The 20,326-nt window shown below is 53.7% G+C and overlaps 1 protein-coding gene and 1 long non-coding RNA gene across 4 annotated transcripts in view; one reads left to right on the top strand and one right to left on the bottom strand.

Annotated features, from left to right (window-relative positions):
* Positions 1 to 19,239, top strand: part of SLC45A3 (solute carrier family 45 member 3) — a 31,746-nt gene extending 12,507 nt beyond the window's left edge. For 2 of the 3 annotated variants that reach the window (XM_074893594.1, XM_074893595.1), the window contains exons 3-6: positions 6,633 to 7,053; positions 7,310 to 8,143; positions 9,678 to 9,943; positions 13,505 to 19,239. In XM_074893594.1, the coding sequence (XP_074749695.1) occupies positions 6,906 to 7,053; positions 7,310 to 8,143; positions 9,678 to 9,943; positions 13,505 to 13,960 (1,704 nt within the window). In that variant the 5' untranslated portion in view covers positions 6,633 to 6,905 and the 3' untranslated portion in view covers positions 13,961 to 19,239. Of the gene's footprint in view, positions 1 to 6,632; positions 7,054 to 7,309; positions 8,144 to 9,677; positions 9,944 to 11,230; positions 11,343 to 13,504 lie in introns of all 3 variants that reach the window. The other variant, XM_074893596.1, reaches the window with a different exon arrangement.
* Positions 1,391 to 9,808, bottom strand: LOC141954262 (uncharacterized). The gene is made up of 4 exons (XR_012632137.1): positions 9,672 to 9,808; positions 9,223 to 9,316; positions 2,391 to 2,436; positions 1,391 to 2,012 (listed from the first exon to the last, which is right to left on the bottom strand). It is a non-coding gene; the product is annotated as an uncharacterized LOC141954262 (long non-coding RNA).
* Positions 19,240 to 20,326: the final 1,087 nt, after the last annotated feature.

Genomic DNA, 20,326 nt, shown 5'->3' with positions numbered 1-20,326 from the left:
GGGAGGTGCAGCCCCCTGAAAATCAGCTGCTAGCTGCAGGGGCTTAAAACTTGGCCCCTTCTCTCTTTGGCTTCTTACTGTCAATTCACAAAATGGAGATGGTAGGGAACTGCCTTCAGTGTCAGCACATCTGTCTGTTGGGCCAGGGATCGGTCTGTGCATCAGGAGAGCAGCGAGCACAAAAGGGCCTGAACTAAGCTCTGGCTTTTCGATAGCCCTGAAAGCAGGACAACTGCGTTGAAGGTGCTGCAACGAAGCAATTGCAGCCTGGCAGGAAAGAACCGACCCCCAGTCCTGACAAATTCAAATGTCTCCCTTTGAACCAAACTGTGTGGAAGGTCTTGTGAGCTGCTGTGGGGACCAGCCCCTTCCCGTAACTCTGGATGCATCTGTAACATTTGTCCTGGATTAATATACCCTGGTGTCTGGGCTGCTGGGCGCTGCACTGCGGGGTGAGGGAGGGAATTTCAAATGGACTGGGGCACCCGGGTCTTCCTTCTGAGGGGATTTCCACCCGCTGCTGCTCTTTCCCTAAGCCGAGCTGCCGAGGCCGATATAATGGAGCCCCTGAGCTCAAAGGAAACGCAGAGTTAATTCAGAGAGACTAAATAAATCGCCGTTCTCCCATCCCTGCTTAATGACCACTCCTCTCTCTCCACACTGTGAATGGGGTCAAGGAGATTTGGGAGGGGAGGGGGAAGGGGAGAGGGTCAGGAGAGGTCAGGTGAGTTTTCCATTTCATCCCGCGCGAGCCTGCCAGAGCTATTCTCCATGGTGTATTTCCCATTCAGCTGTGGTGAATGGACACTGATAGCTGTGAAAGGATCTGGCACTGCATGAACAGCCCTTCCCCAAGCACTTGCTCTTGTGCTCTCTCCCACCCTTTCTTCCAAAGGGCTTCTAGGGAGCGGGGAATTAATAACGTTCATAAAGAGCCCCTTGGAAGGTTGGAAATGTAACGTTGTGGTTATGAATGGAAACCCAACAGCTAGCAATACCCTTCGCCCTCCCCTCTCTCTGCTGCCCGGTGGGACAATAGGTCTCTGCATCCAACCTGCCGTGCTGTGGGGAGGGAAGGTGCAGGCTCATATCACCTGGGAACTGCTGGACCAGAGCAGCTCCCGCGGGGCTCCCCGCACAGCACCACCTCCTGCCTCCAGCGCTGGCCAGTACCAGCTGCCTCGGATGCTTCTCCAAAAAATAAGGCCTTGACTTTGCTAAGGCAAAGGCTCTCGTGGGGTGACTTTCTTCTCATATTTGACAGGGTTCAGGTTATTACAGAGCCCTGACAGATCACAGATAGTTGATGAATCTAATTCTCTGTTGTCTGATCATTACTGTGGCTGTTTGTTGAACTGTGGGGTAGTGCGTGACCATCATAAATCAGAGAGGCTGCTACCACATTTAATAACATCTCTTGTCCCTTCTGCACCCACATGAGAGACTGGAAGGATTATGGAGCAGCAGGATATGGATTCTTCTGAGGAATAGATGTGTTTTTCTCTGCCATGGAACTATACCCAAATTTTATTTTTAAAATGTCCGTCCTTCAGTGTCTTAAGCACTGTTTAGATGCAATTCCTTCTCAGCTCCTATATTGGAAAGACTTGAGGAGATTGAGAGGAGGAGAGACTTCTTTCAGCCTTTGCTTGTGCATGTCCATCAGCGCCCTGCACGTAGGACACTGTCCTCATGTGTCTGGGGTTTTTTTTTCTTGTAAAAGCAAAAGGTGTGGTTCAAAGTCCGTTGGCGAGGGCACACAGAGCAACGTCTGCGCCGGCTGAGAGAAAGGAAGTGGGAAGTGAACTTGTACTGGCAATGGTGTTGCTTTGTGTAAATGAGTCCGTACACCTGACAGCAGCAGTAAATTCAGTCCTGTTTCCATGTGCCTGTCTGTGCACTTGCTGGTGCTTTTCTCAAATTCAGATCGTGGGTTTCCTCAAGCAGGGCCTTGCTGCATCTCTGTACCACATCGAGCACAGGAAGACGTTTGTCAGAACTTATCCTATAGCCTGTGAACAGAGAACAAACTCTGAGTAGGGGGAATGTGTGAATCCAATGTGCTGGCTGAGAAATGGACTCTCAGAAGCCGCTTTCCCTGGCTTCATCCCTGCTCCATCCCCTTGCTCCCTGGTAGCGCTGCTAAGGGAGTTGCGCTCCGCAGAGGCAGACTGCCTGCCTTCCTCCCTGTCCTTTGGGGAGCTTAAGTGGGAGAGGGGAGGGAGGGCAGGAGACGCCAGGACTGCAGGAGATGCAATCCTTTCTGCTTTGGTTGCCATTGCTGAAAAGGCTCCTGTCCCCAGGTGGGTGGTAGAGAGCCCTCTCCTCTGGGGCTGCCTTTGTCCGGCAGTGTGCTGCTTTGCTCCTGCCCCCAGGACCCGCCCTCCTACCTGCCTGCCAGGTGAACCAGCCTCTCGGAGTTGATCTGTTGTTTCTCTGCAGAGGAAGGAAAGGAAAAGTTTGGTTTGCAAGCTTAAAAGTAAAACAGAAACCCTGAGTTTAAAGATGCTTTAGTTCTCCTTGGGGAGGGAGAGGAAGAGCAGAGAGAGCCTTAATCCTCAGCAGCAGATAATGTCCCCATGGCACGAAGGCTCCATGAGCAGCTGTGAAAAAGCCCCACATGTGGCTCCCTTCTGTGTGCAGGGAACCTTACACAGAAGGGCTGGTATGCCCCTTTTTGGGGGGCTGGCTGTTACCCTTGGCAAGGTGCTTGGCACTGTTCTCCGTAGGGAAGGACAAATACTGTCCCCATTGTAGAAGTTTGGGGAAACTGAGGCCAGAGGGCAAGAAGTGCCAGCTGTCACGCAGCTTTTTGGACCAGCCACCCCCTGTCTGACTGTGAAAGGTCTCCCCATCACAAATTCCAAATCCCCCTGGGCTGGACAGGCTGTGCCAGCTCACTTGAGTGTGATGTAAATGTTGCTGTTAGACCAGGATCTCCCAGCTAGGAGGTGGTTTGCCTAACTGACTGCTTCCACATCAGCACAAAGGTATAGAGCACCAGACCCAAACCAGTCCTTCTGCATAGCCTGCCAGATAAATCGTCCTGGAAGAGATTAACAGTTTAAATGAAGTGTTTGGTCTTGCTTCTGGGACTGTTATTTAGAGCCAGACTGTTACCTGCAAAACTGCAGGGAATATCTCATTGTCTTTAAAAAGAAAATAATAACCCCATGTCCTAAATCTCTCTCTGCTGGCTATTCGTGACGTACCAGCAGGTCAGCAAGGGGAAGGTGACAAATGTTAACATCAGGGCAGGGCTTTGGGCAAAGGTCAGGTGTGAGTTCAGACCTGGAGCTCCCTTTGGAGGTGGTTTGGGGGAGCAGTGGCCAAGCACCCCGCGAGCAGCAGGATCACAGGGCTGGTTCACAGCCCGTGTTTGCTCCGCACTTGCGCGAGGGGCCCAGGCACAGGTGTGGTGCTAATAACACACCAGAGCTCCGCGTTATCGGGAGACAGGGAGGGCCCTGAAACCAAACCCGCGTGTGTACCTGCGGCTCGGTTCCACCTCTGCTTGCCTGCGAACTACTGCGGTAGCTTTTCCTGAATGCTGTGTGCCAGGGCTGGGCTGGCTTTGGGGAGCGCAGCTTGGCGGAGCCGCAGGGATCCCCTCTCACTGCTCTGCCCGGAGGAGGTGAGTCCTGGCTTCTGGCTCCTGCGAGCCTCCCAAATCTTCCTTCTCCATCCCTCTGCCACTGTCCTTACAGATCAACGGTTCAAATGATTTTCCTCCTCTGCACGGGCATTTCCTTCCAGCTAAGCCGATCCATCTCTCTGTATTTTGTGAACAAAATAAAGTAATTGATGGGTACTGGGATAAAATGCAATTTAAACAGAAAAGGGTTCATATGACTTGATTGCTGTTGACAACTTCTCATCTCTGGCTGTGCGTGAGTATTGCCTCTGGGTACACCGGGATTTATTTGTTCGTTAAAGCCCTCTGAGGCTGTGGAGGGGGGAAGAAACAGATCTTCTTTTACCTACTGATACGAAATTCAGCCTCTCTGCCTCAGTCTGAGATTCTCAGGCAGTCAGGGAGATGTACAGATTCCTGCTTCCTCCCCAGTGCTAGAGATGTCACTGTGATAAAAGGGAGGAAAAATATTTTTTTTTCTTTGTGCGTGTGTGTGAGATGTCTTTTACTTAATGTTTGGGGTTTACCCTGGGATAAGTCCCCTTCTGTAAGCCCTCCAGACCCTGCACTACAGCAGTGGACATTACATCTCCCCTCCAGCTCTAGCTCTGAGTGTTGGTGGCTCAGTTAATTTTGTCATGTGAGTCTGCTTTCTGTAGCTAACAGCACCAAGGCTTGTGCTGCTGGAGCTGTAGGGCTGCAGCTTAAATTCCTGTCCCAAGGCTGTCAGCCAGCTGGGCACCCATCATAAACGAACAGGGCTGAGACATCCTGTGTCTAGCCCACATCTAAGAAAGGTGGTTGCTGCCCCCAGTTGCTTCCTTGCTGATCGAGTGCATCTGAAGTAATGCTGAGTGTATCTGGGGCCTCTGAGTATTCCTTTGAAGCCTTGTCTAGTGATTAAAGGAAAACTGTTGCTGTTCCCCCTCTGCCGTTAGCTTGCTATTTGACCTTGGGCAAGTCATTGAAATGTTCACAGTTGTTAAAAGGAGATATCTTTTGTGACAGTCCAGGTCTAAGTGAGTGTGGAGGGGGAAGGTGAGGGATCCTGGAAGGAAAATAATCTGTACTTATTGTGTGTAATTGGCAGCCCGTCAGCGCCTCAGCTCAGGAGTGCTGCCTCTCCTCTGCAGCTGCAAGAGGTGGAGAGCAATGCTGGCATCTTTGTAAAAACCTCATCGCCACGCTTTGAGCTTCACCCAGTCATCTGCATGTGGGTTATTTGTCTGGTGGAAAGAGGGGAAGAGAGGGAAAAGCGAGAACGCAGAAACTGTCCTGACTATACCAGTTACAAACACTTGTGCAGTGATGGAGGTCAAATGCCTGTGCTGTGAAGTTAGGGAACACTAATTTGCACCATGTTTGGTGGTAACGGGGAGTTTTATCTCTGCCCAGTGCAGCTGTGGTAAGGCTGTGGTCCAGCACGCGGCGGGTTCAGCAGCTCCTGCGTGCAGGCTTCGCATCCCGCTCCAGCTCTGCCAGGTCTGACCCTCTCTGGCACGGCCTGGCACGGCCTCCAGCACCGCTGCTGAGGAGGGAGGCGAGTGTTGGCCTGGAGATGTTCCCTGTAGGAGTCTTCTCTCCCCCGTAGTCAAGGCAACGAATTTAGAGGGGGACGGGGCTGCAAATCTGGATTTTAACCTCGTTTCTTCTGATGGCTTCACTCTCTGCAGTTTAACAAGGGAAAGTCTGCACCAGCTAGCTGCTCTGGCACGGAGGGGGTGTCAGGCAGGCAGGTATGCAGTTACAGCTTTCCCGCAGCCAGGGAGGGAGCAAGCGGAGATAAACTCCTCCGCCTGCGTGTCTCACATTCTGTTCAGCCTCCTTCATCCAAAGGACCCGAAGCACTGGGGGGCTGCGCTGTGGTGGGACAGGAGGCAGAACCTTCTGTGCAAATTCAGAGCACACTGCACAGTCCAGAAACGACTCATAAGCTGAAGCACATTCAGGCCAGTGGGACCTGTTACGCCTTGTCCCCACAGAGAAACTCGGTGGTGGCTTATTTAGGGTGAGAAGTTAGACCATGTGAATCCTGAGAATTAGACTGCGGTTTGTTTTACTTCTAAATCAATGTCTGTGCAGGAGCTTAATGTCACCCTTCTTGCTAACTCATTCTGCTTTTCCCAACGTAACTACAGTCCACCTTCCCGAGACGCTTTTAGGAAAACAGCAGCCTAAATGCTGCTAACCTTGCAGGATTTCTCACATTTGTAGACTGACATAGTGACAGGCTCGTAACAGGTTACTAAGAGGCATCTGCTTACTCTTGCCTTAGCTGCTTTAGCCCCTGTCCTGATGTGGTGGCCTCTCCCCTCTGAAGAAGGCTGGAGAGAGGGAGCATGTTACAGGGCAAATAAATGACTCAGACTAATGAGTAAGGTAATTGCTGTTCGCTGTTAGATGAGGCTAAAGTGGGTCAGGTTTGTTTGTGAAACTCCATGGAGGCACCATCTGTTCTCTGTGCCCTGTCTCAGGGGTTGGAGACAGGATTTGGGTGAAACTGCTTCTCTGGGAGCCTGCGGAGCAGCATGGAGGACGCCCCGGTCATTAGGCAGTGGCCTGGGTCTCTAGAGATGACCCTGTGTGACTGCAGGCGAGTGCCTGCAGCCCTCATCCTCAAAGGGGACTCTTAATTGATTTCACTGGGAGAGGGGACCCTAAATCCTAAATCCCCAACTGCCATCTATAAGATGAGGCTGGACAGGACACTGAGAGGTCATTAGACCTCCCTTAGCCCGAAGGCGGGATTGGATTTTCCCAAACCATGTGTGACAGGTGCCTGTCTCACCTGTCACAAGCCCTTGGAGAGAAACCTGGCACCAGTGCAGTCCGTGTCTTTTAACCCTGCCCCTCCCGCAGATGTCCCCTCTTCATCTTCCGGTGCCTGTCGGGGTGGGGACTGTCTCTTTTGGTGATGGTGTGTCTGTGTGGTACCGGGTTTTAGCCCTTTCCCCTGACCCGGACCCCGCTGTGTCTAACAAGCTCTCTCTTCTCTCAGACCACGGCATGTGAGCAGAAGGGGAAGCCTGGAGTGGGATCCCTGCCTGCCCACGCCCGGACTCGACACTGCTGGGGCCACATCTTGCACTAAGAGGAAGAGGAAAAGACGGTTCATTCCCTGTTGCTAAAAATGGGAGGCAGCATCTGTCCAGCAGACCAGGAAGGGAAGCTCCAGACCTTGCCTGTGGGGCATCCCTGGGAGCGTGGCAGCGACACAGCCCTTGGTCAGTAAGGGGTGTCGGGGCGGCGTGGCTCGCAGAGCCGGGGCAGCATGCTCTTCCACAACCGCAAGACCCAGCTCCTGCTGGTCAACTCCCTGACGTTCGGCCTGGAGGTCTGCCTGGCTGCAGGGATAACCTACGTGCCTCCGCTGCTGCTGGAAGTGGGTGTGGAGGAGAAGTTCATGACCATGGTTTTGGGTAGGCAGTTTTTCTCTCATCTTCGAGGTGCTTGTTTCCCCTTCGAATCTGGAAGGCAGGGGCAAATAAGGGCACGGAGGCTTGTCTCTGCGGGGTGGTTGTAGTGCTACTGTTATGTCAAGAGCAGCCTTGTGTTTGGAGGAGGGGGCTGTGACCCAGTGAAGCTTACTGAAACATCCCAGGCTTTTTTTGCAGCGCATACAGACCAGTGTCCTCCAGAGCTGTCCCCCTAACACTGCTTCTTTCTCTTTTCCAGGGATAGGACCTGTCCTTGGCTTGGTTTTCGTCCCGCTGATTGGATCCGCCAGCGACCACTGGCACAGCAGCTATGGCCGAAGGCGACCTTTCATCTGGATGCTTTGCCTGGGAGTCCTGCTGAGCCTCTTCGTTATCCCCCACGCCAGCAGCCTGGCCAGCCTGTTTGCCCTCAACACTCGCCCGCTGGAGATTGCCTTCCTCATCCTGGGCATCGGGCTACTGGATTTCTGCGGCCAGGTCTGCTTCACTCCGCTGGAGGCCCTGCTCTCAGACCTCTTCCAGGAGCCAGACAACTGCCGCCAGGCCTTCTCCCTCTACGCCTTCATGATCAGCCTGGGGGGCTGCATTGGTTACCTGCTTCCAGCCATTGACTGGGGTGGCAGCTTTCTGGCCCCCTACCTGGGAGGGCAGGAGACCTGCCTCTTCAGCCTCCTGGCCATCATTTTCCTCGGCTGTGTGCTGGCCACACTCTTTGTGACCGAGGAGGCAGCCACCCAGGCAGATGTTCTGGATGGCCCAGTGCTGAAGGACACTCCCCCTAAGCCCTCACCTCCAGCCTGCTGCTCTTGCCAGCTCTCCAGGAGCTCGTGTCTCCTGCAGGCCAGGCACATGACGCAGGCCCTGAGAAACCTCTGCACGCTGCTGCCGCGGCTTCACAGCCTCTACTGCCGCATCCCCAAGGTCATCCGGCGCCTGTTCGTGGCCGAGCTCTGCAGCTGGATGGCACTCATGACTTTCATGCTGTTCTACACAGACTTTGTTGGGGAGGGGCTGTACCACGGCATCCCCAGAGCCAAGCCGGGCACGGATGCCAGACGCCACTACGATGAAGGTGAGAAGTGAACCAGCTGCTCTGCGCCTGTTCCCTAGGACAGGAGCGTTTAGTGGGAGCTAGGAATGGGCTCAGTGCTGCTAGTAATGCCAGAAAACATTACAGGAGACTAGACTTTCTGCAGATGGATCAGGAAAAAATGTTCCCCCATGGCCCGCAGAGCATTGCACAGTGGACCAAATAGGGAAACACCTCTTTGTCCTCAGAGCTACCCAGCACAGAGCTAGAACTGGCAGTGCAGCCCTGGCCCGGGGCTGAATTGTGAAGTGGCAGAATGGTCTGGCAGGTTGCATGCTGAACAGGACTGATCCGGCTCTGCAAGCTGCGGTTGCCTGTGCCAGGTCCTTTCACTGCTCTTCCCTCCTTTTTAAACACAGGGTGATGGTGCTCCCCATCTCTTGGACAGCAGGGTCTGGAAAGCCAGGACGTGCTCAGTGGCAGTGAGGTGGGCTTTGCTGCCGTCTTCCTTTCATACTACTGTGAGAATCCCATCTCACATCTGTATCTGGAGAGCCCTCGAGCAGCCTCCACAGTTGTCACCCCTGTCTCCAGTGCTCTCTGACAGTGCTCACCGCTGGAGTCTGTAGCTGCCACGTCCCCATCATGGGATACTGCTCACTGCAGCGCGTTACCTGCTCACTGCTCTCCCCTCCTGTCCTATTTTGGCTGCTGTGCTGGGCCAGAGCCCTGACTCACTGCCTAGGCTTTCTTTTCCTCTCCCTGATCTAAGTCTTTTATTCTTGGAGGCACCTTCCTGGCCCTCCTCCTCCAGCTGTACATCTTGCCCTCTGAGTTTTCCACTGGCTGCCTCCGTGAGCTCTGCAGTACACTGCCTCTTTGTGCTGAGTGTCTGTTTAACTTAGAGGGAGCTTAATTATTATTTAACACTTGCGCTGTATAGCTTCCAGCAGGTCAGGACTCCATTGTGCTAGCTGTCATAGAAACATGTGTTGAGTAATGATCCTTGCTCCAAAGAGTTAATGGTTTTAATTCCCTGAAATCTGATAGATCTTTGCAAAGGGTAAGGTCCGGATTGCTACCGGATAATGCAGTCATTTAGTGGATGTTGTATACTTTACCTTGGCTTAAGCACAATTCTTTGTTCCTTGTGTTCTGTGGCTGGTTTCGGCATCAGATGACAACAGATCCTGGTTCATGAGCAGGTGACAGATCCTGGGTCAAGAGTAGAAAGGTGTGAACAACAACTTCCAAAGACAAGAGCAGCATTTGGATTTCTATCTCCTGTTGCCCCTCTGGTTAGACTGGGGTGCGCAGCAGCACGTGTAGGAGATACTCACTGCTGGTGGGGACGGTGGGAGCTGCAGTCTGGCTGGAGCAACCCTGGGGTACGTTAGGTGATGCTGCTCTGCCTCCTGACCCAGCCATGGGGTTGTCAGGGCTGTTTGTGGCTGTGCCACACTCTGCGTGGACTGTACTGAGTTGGGCGCTGCAGGAGAGGGAGGGAGGCCCAGAGGTTGTATAAAGCCTGGGTGCTGTCAGGGCAGTGTCTGTCACTGCCTCTGCTTACCTGCAGGTGTCCGGATGGGCAGTTTGGGCCTCTTCCTGCAGTGCATCACATCCATCTTCTTCTCGACAATCATGGACCGGATGGTGAAGCAGTTTGGGACGCGGGCGGTCTACCTGGCCAGCGTGGTGTTCTTCCCCGTGGCTGCCTTCGTCATGTGCCTTTCCCACAGCGTCATCATTGTTACCATCTCTGCTGCTCTGACAGGCTTCACCTTCTCTGCACTCCAGATCCTGCCCTACACGCTGGCATCACTGTATCATCATGAAAAACAGGTAGGGATCTGCTCCAGAGGGCTTTGGGCCAGGTGAGGACAGCCTGGCCAGCCTCTCTTGCCACATGTAGCTGGTACAGTCAGTTCAGCCCGTGGAAGAAAAAGACATGCCTATGTGCAAAGGTTTTCCCCACATGCTTCTTGTCTCAGGCTGTGTCTTCTCTGAAGATTCACCTGAAATGGAGGAGATAAGAGAGTTCAGCATCTCCTTCCTTAGGCATCCCCTGCTCACAACAAACATTATGCAATTTTAAAAAGTGGGGAGTGGCTAAGATGGGAGAAATCGGCTAGGATTGGTGTATCAAAAGGGATGTCCTGTGCTCATCTGCGTTCTGCATATTTTTAGGGAACCTGGTGCAGGTTAGTTATACCTGTGTGCGTTCTGCAACCGAGTCACATCTGCAGCACTGCCAACCAGAGGCGCTAAAAAACTCAAGACTTTTCAGCCCTTAGAGGTCCTGCTTTTCAATTTTTGTCCATAGCATGAAGATCAGTAAAATGAAAACCGAGGTTCTTCCTATTCCCCTAGCTCCAAGAAAAATAAACGCTGTGAAACTTTTGACACCAACACAAAAGCTAGTAATCCTGTCCCACAGATGTTATCCTTGTGGAGGAGTCCTAGGAGGTTCCTGAGTTGCACACTGGATTAATAGGAGTTTTTCTTGTGCTGCAAATGCAAAATTAATTTGTGGTTTGAGAGCAGCTCTTTCATCCCGATGGCAGGCGGTTCGCTATGCAGTGAAATAAGTAGGAGTTTTTACCACAGGCATCCAGATGTTCACATTGAACAGATACTTCTGACCAACCCATCCCAATCTGCACCAGACACCCTGTCAAAATAGGGGTACGAGGGAGTGTTCTGCTTTGCAAAAACTTCAGTTCAGCAGGGATCTCCCATGGACGTAATATCAACAGAATGAAAGCCAAACTCCACAGGCTGGGAATGTGAAGGCCACATGCCCGACTGTTTGCCAAAGGCCTGACGGGGAAACGCTCTTAGTACAATGAGGTGTGGGGTATAGCTGGGTTTGGTCTCTCTGTTGCCCTAACTTGAAAGTTCCTCCTTCGTTTACCAACTGCTTTGCAGCAGGCTGCAGGGAGACCCCCCAAGAAGTAGTCCCTAAAATGCCCTTTGCAGAAAAATCTCCATCTTCCCCATTTCTGTTCTCTTCTTTTTTCTTACCGTTGAAATCTGTCATCATTTTTGTTTGCCTTCCCTCGCTTCTGCTTCCTCTCTGCTCTCCGTTTTTAAATTTTTTTTTTTAAACTTTAAACACCCCTCCTGAAGCGAACCAGCAGAAGGAGCATCCAGAGTGACTGTTGCTTCCACCCTGCGCGGGATCGTTGGCGAAAGCCTGCGAGGCCGCCTCGGCTGGAGGTCCTTGCTCTGCATGGGCTCTGTAAGTCTCTCTGTTCTCCTGCGTGCCCTCCCATCTTCGTGTGGCCACTAAACCTAGTCTAGAACAGGAGGGATAGATCTGCGTGTTCTAACAGAGCCTGGAAGCTCGGCAGAGGCGAGGGGCACGGTGGGCAGTCACACCTCCTGCGGGAGATCAGGGAGAGCTGGGTTCCTCATTCCCACCACTCCCCATCAGCTACAGAGGGAGATTTGAGGCACCAGTGACTCCTGTGGTTGTATCCTGTGTTCCAAGGGGTGATTTTAAAGCGTAAGCTCTCACTAAGCTCATTCCTGTGAGTATGTGTTTAAGTCATTTTCTCTAGACTTAAACTCTCCACACTAGGTGGAGAAAGAAAACATCCCTGCCAGAACTCCCAGCTCTGCAGTCCTGGCCTGGGTCAGCCTAGAAACCAAGAAAATGTGGTGTGTGCCTTCAGGGCAGCTGAGCAGGCTTCTGGGAACGTCAGTGTGAAACACGAAGGGCTGGAACTGTGGGGGACATCCTAGTTCGGCTCACACAATGCCCTTTCTGTGCTGGGTTTTGAGTTGCTTTGAAGTCTGATGGCAATAGGAGGCACTTGGCAGGATTTTTAAGCTCCATGTAAGATAAGTGATGTCCCAGATTGATTCATTCAAGCGTAAATCGATGAGCTTAGGCAGAATTGAGGAGTTGAAGGGTATAGTGAGCAGCTGAGCAGAGCCCAGGTAAAGCTTTTGGAAGCCGATTGCTCTTTAGTGAAGTTCTTCTCTTCTGGTTTCTCTTCTCCGATTGAATCTGAAACTGTTTGTGCTACGGATCTGCAGCCATGGCCTGGGGCAGCGTGAACAGAGCGGGCTGGTGCTGACACACACTAGGGCAGGGCTGGGTGTAGCTGGGTGGCTGCCAGGACTGCTGAAAGCCTCACGATGGCCACAACAGAGCCCAAGTGCCCACGCTCCTGCACCAGTGGCTCCCTCCTGTTCATCTGTGCCCGGGTCCCTCCTGCAAAAGGAGGGATAGCTCAGGCAGGCCCCTCTGAGCCCTGCAGCTGGATACAGCGCTCTCTGCTCTCAAACAGGTGCTCTTTTTGCCTTCTCATTTTCTTTGTTTATTCAATCTCACCATGCAGATAATGGATTAACATGTCCTTCGTTATCTGCTCTACCTCATGCAGACCAGTGGTTGTGCATAATTGCAAATGCCCTGGAGTTTTAAAGCTGGAGCTCTGCAGAATTTTCACTGTCTGCACATGACTGCCCATTATTTGTTGGCATTAACCTGGAGAGCTTTTTGATCCAAATACTCCGTGTGAATACTGCTTGAGTGAGCCGTGCCCCAGAGATCTCACAGCTTGAGCAGAGCAAGGCAAAAAAGGGGTGAGGAGAAAAAGATTTTAAAATTTCTCTTCTTCCTGCCCCTCTTTTCTATCCTGAGTGAGGAGGCTTAGGTCAGGCAGATGAAGCAGCTCAGTTGAGGTCATGTATGCACGGTCTGCTGCAGAGCTGAGAAAAGAGCTCTTGCTGAGTTCCCAGCGCTGTGCCATCTCAGCTGGTGTCACTTTTACGTATCCCAGACATTAAGAAGCAGCCATGCATCCAGGGCTCTGAACTGTTTGTCTGCCCCTTGGGCTCTTCTGGTTTTGGGTTGCCAGCAGACACTTTATGAACACTTCTGTTTGCGCTGGAGTGGACTGTCTGGCTTTGTGATATGTCCAGAGTGGGCTCTGGCCCTTCACTCCTGCCCTGCAAGTGTGTATCGGCTGATTTCAGGATGGGCTGAGCTGTAGTTGGTGCCCAGATTCCCTGGGTGAGGAGGTGACAACCCAGGGCTCAGTGCAAAATGTCTCCAGGCAGAGCCTGGGCTGGCTTTGGGGTGCAGAGGTCTGCTGAGCCCCAGAGCTTCAGCGCAACAAAGGCACCACTTGGCCACATTCCCCCGGTGAGTCAGGGTTGCTTTGAATCCCGTGCCAGTTGGGAAGAGCCAGGCTGGCTCCTGGAGGCCATCTCACGTGGGCCAGGCTCACTGCGGGCGCTCCCCACCTCTAACAGCCTGACCCGACACACACAAAGCACAGAATGGTTTTGCTCTCTTGCACAAAAACCAGGGCCCCCTCTCCCCCGACCTCGCTTGCTGGGCTCCACCCTACCCACTCATTCCTCACGTGCCCTCCTTCTTTCCCCTAGGTATTCTTGCATAAATATAAGAGCAAAGAGGAGGAAGATGCAGCTCGATTGGACAAGAAATCAGCCTTCTCGAAAGGCCTCCTTTCCAGCCAGAAGCTTCCTTACCAGAATGGACATGCTGGGAGCCTCTTCTCCTCTTCCTCTTCTTCCTCCTCACCTCCAGCCGCCAGCTCGGCTCTGTGCGTCAGCTCCTCCTGCGACGTCTCGCTCATGATGATGGTGGGAGAACCGGACTCAGTGCCTCCTGGCCGAGGGATCTGCCTGGACCTGGCTATTTTGGACAGTGCTTTCCTCCTCTCTCAGGTTGTCCCCTCCCTCTTCATGGGGTCCATCGTCCAGTTTACGCAGTCAGTGACTGCCTACATGGTGTCAGCTGCCGGCTTTGGCCTGGTAGCCATTTACTTTGCAACCAAAGTTGTCTTTGATAAGAGTGACATGGCGAAATATTCCGTGTGACGTGGAAGGCATGAGGGCAGCGCACGGGTGCCTGCACGTGGCAAAACGAGATGTGTGTGTGTGTTCACGTGGCCGCTTGTGGGAAGCCTCGTGTGGCCCCTGCTCTCGCCACGCCGTTGCTGTGGCCCTGGGGGGTAGTTCTGGGGCTGGGGGCAGGAGAGATGCAGCAGGGCTAATCTCAGGTGTAAATATGAGGCATCGGGGCATTGCGCTTCGGGCCATCAGTGCTTTCCAAAGGTGCCTTTATCAAAAGAAAGCACTGCACAGCCAGCACCAAAGGGGGTTATACAGGGGAGAGAAAGGAAATGGGCTTTTCCTTTAATAACGGGTCATGTTTCTGAGCAGGAGAGACGGTGGTACGGGAAGGGGAGGGAAGAAATCATTGGCTCTCCCGTTTTCCAGTTATAGCTGTCTCCTCTTCCCCTGCTTGTTGTAGTTTTACTCAACTTCTTGAGCAATACTTCTGCAAATAGGACACTGGGAGGAGATTTCCTTGGAAAAAAAAAAGATGGGTGGCTAAGGTTTGGCCACGGAGCAAAGGGGGTTCATATGTGTGCACGCACGTTTCCGTCCTTCCCCACCTCTGTTCTGACTGGGAGAAACCATTTAGGAGAAAAGTTACTATGTCTTGTTTTGGAAAAACAAGTAACGTTTCATTAGGACCAATTCCAAAAGGTGACTTATCTTTTACCTATGTACCAAGTTGCATCAGATAGAAAGGACTTCTTAACTTTTTTTTTTTAATGATTGTTTTTAGCTTTCCTCACACAGTTCTCAGCAGCTCTGACCTCCCACTCCTCAGCACTCAGAACTGCCGCCTGCTCTCTCCCCTAACAGATCTAGACCGTTGTGCCTCTTCCACACCTGGCCCCCAAAAGATGCTGCCATATCCCAAGGAAAATCTATTCTTGGAGGGTTTTCAGTCCTGTGACAGTGAAGTAGAACAGGAAGAGCTCTCCTGCAAGGCTACGGGGGGACAAGAGTACCAGGCCTGAGGAACTGCCTGTCCGCTGACCACTAGTTGAACTCCGCAGCAGTCACTACCGTAGCAGTTACCTGGAGTTGGTCGCTGACTGTGTCTGTTTTCCCTCAAAGACATGTCCCCAAAGCAACCTTCTAGACCAGACTCTTCTTTCCAGACAGACAGGCTTTCGGCTGTGCTGGCGGGCGGGCAGGAGCGCACCTCGCAGAGCGCGCTGCACCCCGGTACCCAGCACGGTGCCTGAGTTCACAGATTGCCAGCAGAGGCTGCTGGAAACAGCAGCGTAAACAGGAGGTGGGCAGGGTGAAATGTGCCTGCAGCCACTCTGGCAGGGGCTCACAGAGCAGGGTAAGCCTTCTTCTTGGTGTGCTGGACAAAAGGAACAGGACAGACACTCTTGATGCTGTTTGTGCCTCTGCTTTGCCAATCCAGATTACATATTTAATATGCTATACTTGTTTGGGCTTTTTAAAATTTATTTTATTCCCAGCCAGGAGTCAAGACTCTTACCGAGGCACAGTATGAACAGAGTTACCTGTTAGAGCGAGGCAGGGTGCCTCTTGCTCCCGTAGCACTGGGTTGTTCAGACTGTTCAGCTCCCAGGTGTGAGTCCCCTTCCACTGGCAGAAGAGTGGCTGCAGCTGCGTGTCCTTCTGGCCAGTCCCATTCCCCACAGGAGCGGACCAGCTGGAATAATTCTGCTGGGGGCAGATGTCTACCACTCCAAGACTACCCTACACCAAGTAGGAGTCAAGGTTCTGGCCCACAGTCAGCTCTTAGACTTTGAAATGATCCAAATTCTGCCTACAATGCATAGAGGAAAGCAGCTTTGGAGGCTAGGCTGGGAGTACACAGGAGTTCAACAGTCCTTAACTTTGGCTGGTCTAAACAAAGTGTTTGTGACTAATTTTCTGTGGAGGTGTGTGGGCAGTGAAATGCTCTTTTGAGGTTCGGCAGAAGGGCAAAATGTTGCTATTTTTCCAAGGTCTTGTCAGACGATTTCTTGGCAAGGTCACTCCCCTGCTGTCTGCAGACGGGTCCAGAGAAGGCTTCTCCTAAGTTTTTTAAACATTTCTTTCCCGTACAGGGTCACTGTTTTTGTTTTATTTCTTCTCAAATTATATGCCTACCAGCCTCCCTTTCCCACAGCAAGGTTTGTGTGCTGAAACACAGCTGCTTTGGGGATGGATTTGGCAGCTGTTTAACAGCCTACGGAAACAGTTTTTCATCTGTACTTCCTACCCTGGTCTCTGTCCACTTCAGGCTTCAGGAGGAAGTCTTTGAGGCAAAATATTATTGCCAGAGGTTGGATGTTTCTTGGATGAATGTTCCTAGTGATCAGTAACCTCTGACCCGAGAGTTTTCAAACAGGTCTCTACCTGAGTGCTGAAGAATCCTTAATTATTTTTTTTCTTACATAAAGTGTGGGGAACCTTCACACATGGAGGCTGCTACAATGATAAGTGCTTTTGATAATTGAGCCATTTACTTAAGTGCCTAAAGAGTACTTCCACACCAGACTTGAGGTGTACAGGTTTGATGATAAAGGCCTTGAATGCTTCATTACAGACATCCAAGTGATAAAGCAGTGGGCTGGAGACAGCCTTGGTTTACAATGTCCTTTGGTTTGGAATGTGAAAGAACAAGATGCTGCAGTTCTTGATGCATAATTGTATCTGTCCCTCAAGAGGAGAAGACTTAAGCCTGCCAGATACCCCGACTGACCTGCCCTCCACCCGCTGAGGTGGCTTTGGTGTGGCTATAGCCCGGCTGTAGCTGGTGGACATGAGTAGGTTTGGGCTCACGGCACGTGCAGCAGGCTCTGTCTTGGCTGAGCTGAAGGGCTGGGGATTAGTCAGTGCAGGTTGGGTCTCAGGCCTGTCCTCCATTGACAGATCGAGCATGTCTTCGGCCTCCCTGTTCCTCCATCCCCATCACTGCACTGGATCAGGGATTTGGCACCCAGATCTCCTCAGCAAATCTGCTGTCTGCATCCAGAGTGTTGGCTCTGATCTGGTCCTAGGAGAGGGCAGGCTGGCTTTGTCCTGTTCTCTCCTAATTCAGATACGCTTCCCTTGATTATCCACCAAGAGACTCTTGGATTTCTCCTCTCCCCCTGGCACCCTTCTTCCCATCTCTCCATCTGGAGTGAAACCCAGCGAATTCAGGAATTGCTCCTTTCCTTCTTCCCCTCCTGTTACACCAGGAGAAGATTGGGGCCGTTTGCCCCGAGAGCGTGGCTGTTTGCAGGAGGGGAGGGAACACCAGTCGGGTCCTGGGCAGGTGGGGGACCAGGGGAGCCGCTTTGTGTGTAAGAGTTCAGCGAGGAGGGAAGACAAGGCAGCAGTGTCAGAGAATGGGGAGAGATCAGGGCGAGGGAGCGGGGGGAAGAGGGGGTTCAGGGGAAATCGGAGGCCTGTAGATGGGAGGGTATGGGGCACTGGCTGGAATGGGCTGGCTCTGCCCTGGACGTGGCCCTTTGGACTGCGCTGCCCGGGCGGCGGGTGGGAGCGAGCCCCTCGCTGCGGCCTTGCCCTGTCCGTAAAGCACCTCATAACCCTTCCTGCCTGCAGCCTCACGCCAGCACCGTCCCGGCTGCGTCGCAGGAGCTGGCTGGGCGGCCTGAGCTCAGGCTGGAGCTGGGCCCTTGGCACCTGCCTTCCCCCGGCCCGGAAGGGATGTTGCATTTGTCGTCACCGCAGTGGCCCTGTCCGTGTGCTCTGTTCCTACCAAAAGCTTTTCTTCCTAGTTGAGGCTGGTGCTGGGGCTGACAGGCATTTTCCAGAGTGTCTGTTGAGAAACTCCTTTCTTGGTGAGATTGTCCTTTCTGACTAACCTGGTGTGCTTCTGCTAGGGACAGCTGCTCTGTCGGAGTCACATACTGACCAGCAAGTTCAGGTAAGCGCATCCCCTCCACGCTGTTACTGATACAACCTGTGTGAGCATAAAAGTCTCTCCAGGACGTGATAATACCGTGCAGCTTACAGGGACAAGCTCTGCAGAGGCGGTGACCGTCGGGTGGTAGGTGCGCTTCCGCTTTCTTCTCACGGGTGAATCATGCTGGGCCTCTCCTTCCCTTCTGCAAGATTTGGAGAGATGGGGAGCAGAGGGGAGAAGGGAGAATGTCTTTTTAATGTGCGACTGGTGTGAGTCTCTAGGGAGGGTGTCTGGATGCTGTTTCTTCTTTTGAGATCACGTGCTGTCTGCAAGATGTTCGTGTTTTATTTATTCGGTAGAGTAAATATTTTGTATACAATGTAAGAGGAAGGCTATTATAAATTTTTATGAAAAGGAGGAAATAAAAGGTGTTTAAACGGGACAAGGGCGTGTGTCGCTGAAGGAGCGGTGGGGCGGGGCGATGGGCGGGGCGCGGAGGACTCTCGGCTGTGAGGCGCCTCCTCGTGGCGGAGCGCGGAGGGACACACGCAGAGCGTCTGCGCCGGCGTGGGGAGGACGGGGGGGGGCGCCGGTCCTGGTCCCTGTCCCGGTTCCCTGCCCCTGCCAGCACCGGCCCCGTGGGCAGGGGGGTGCCGAGCTGCCGGCTGCTGCCTGCGGCTCCCGGGCGCCCCCCCCCCGCCAGGCAGCCCGAGGGGAAGGACTGCTGCCTGCTGTGACCCCCAGCGATTCTGTGACATGGTGCCGGTCACAGCCCTGGGTGCTCGGACCCTGCACTAGCCAGTGCCGGAGGATTCTGAAGAGCCAAGACTTTCCCAGTCCCGACAAGGACTTTAAATATTCTTGGCGCTTACGCTAAAGGCCCTGACACAGACACGGGGCGAGGGGCACCCCGGCTCAGCAGTCGGACTGCCCTTTCCAAGGGACCGTGCACCTTCATGGTTGGCGTTTTTTATTGGTTTTCAAATGTGAAGCTTTGCTCCGGTCCAGGAGGTTTTGTTCAGGCTCAAAATCTCACGGTTCTTACAAAGCAGAGAAACTGCACTCCCTCCCTCAGGTTTGCGGGGCTCCGTGTAAGAGAAACTCCCTTCACCCACAGGGACACCGCCTGCCTCAGAATTGTCCCTCTGCTTGGAAATATCAACCCCAAACCGGTGTCACCGTCAAACCCTACAAGTGGTTTGAGAGAGCAGAGGTAAACGTGATTCCTCACTCCGGTCACTGTTTGCCCTGCGCACGGCGCAGCACGCTGTCGTTTTTCTCACTCTCGTGCTTTTTTCTGTCACAGGGCTCCGGTGACACCGAGAGGAACACGAGGTGCTTTAGAGTGACCCCACCAGAGGATGGCTCCCAGCATCCTGCGAGTCTGCTGCTTGCATGGTTCCGTGGGGCTCAGCCTAAACCATCCTAAAGCTCAGCCTTGTAGGGCCTCCCCTGGGAAGCCACGAGGAGACCTCACGCAGCCCCTTATCGCAGCAGCGTCAGGACGCTACGGCCCTGCCAAAACTGTTCCTGTGCAAGTGAAAACCGGTGTCCCAATGGATGCCGGTGGCCTGCCAGGACTTTTTTTCCTGAACTGCTGGAGAAATCTGGACTTTCCAGTGTACGTTAACGGCAAAGTGCGGCGGGGCCCAAGGACCCGCTCCAGCCGCCGGACAGGGCAGCAGACCCGGGACAACCTGAATCCAGGTGGCCCGTGGGCCCTTCCCGGGCCGGGGGGGCTCTGGGGGCTGCCCCAGTGGGTAGCCAGCGGGGCCCAGTGCCGGGCCCAGTGGGGGAACTGGTGCAGGTCCCGGTGGGGTCCCTGTGCAGGTCCCCGTGGGGTCCCGGTGTGGAGCCCAGTGCCAGCCCGGTGGGGACCTGCTGGTGTCCCGGTGGTGTCTTGGTGCAGGTCCCGGTGGTGTCCCCGTGCAGGTCCCCGTTGGGTCCTGGTGGGAGCCCGGTGGGGTCCTGGTACGAAGCCTGGTGCCGGTCCGGTGATGTCCCGGTACGGGTCCCAGTGGTGTCCCGGTGCGGGTCCCGGTGATGTCCCGGTGGTGTCTCGGTGCAGGTCCCGGTGGTGTCCCGATGCCGGTCAGGTGATGTCCCGGTACGGGTCCCGGTGGTGTCCCGGTGCGGGTCCCGGTGATGTCCCGGTGGTGTCCCGATGCCGGTCAGGTGATGTCCCGGTACGGGTCCCGGTGGTGTCCCGGTGCGGGTCCCGGTGATGTCTCGATGGTATCTCGGTGCAGGTCCCGGTGGTGTCCCGATGCTGGTCAGGTGATGTCCCGGTACGGGTCCCAGTGGTGTCCCGGTGCGGGTCCCGGTGATGTCCCGGTGGTGTCCCGATGCCGGTCAGGTGATGTCCCGGTACGGGTCCCGGTGGTGTCCCGGTGCGGGTCCCGGTGATGTCTCGATGGTATCTCGGTGCAGGTCCCGGTGGTGTCCCGGTGCCGGTCAGGTGATGTCCCGGTACGGGTCCCGGTGGTGTCTCGGTGCGGGTCCCGGTG

This window comes from Strix uralensis, chromosome 24 (genome assembly GCF_047716275.1).
Source record: "Strix uralensis isolate ZFMK-TIS-50842 chromosome 24, bStrUra1, whole genome shotgun sequence".
In the NCBI taxonomy this organism is placed as follows: Eukaryota; Metazoa; Chordata; class Aves; order Strigiformes; family Strigidae; genus Strix; species Strix uralensis.
Note: the sequence above shows the minus strand (reverse complement) of the source record. Positions and strands in the feature narration are given on the sequence as shown.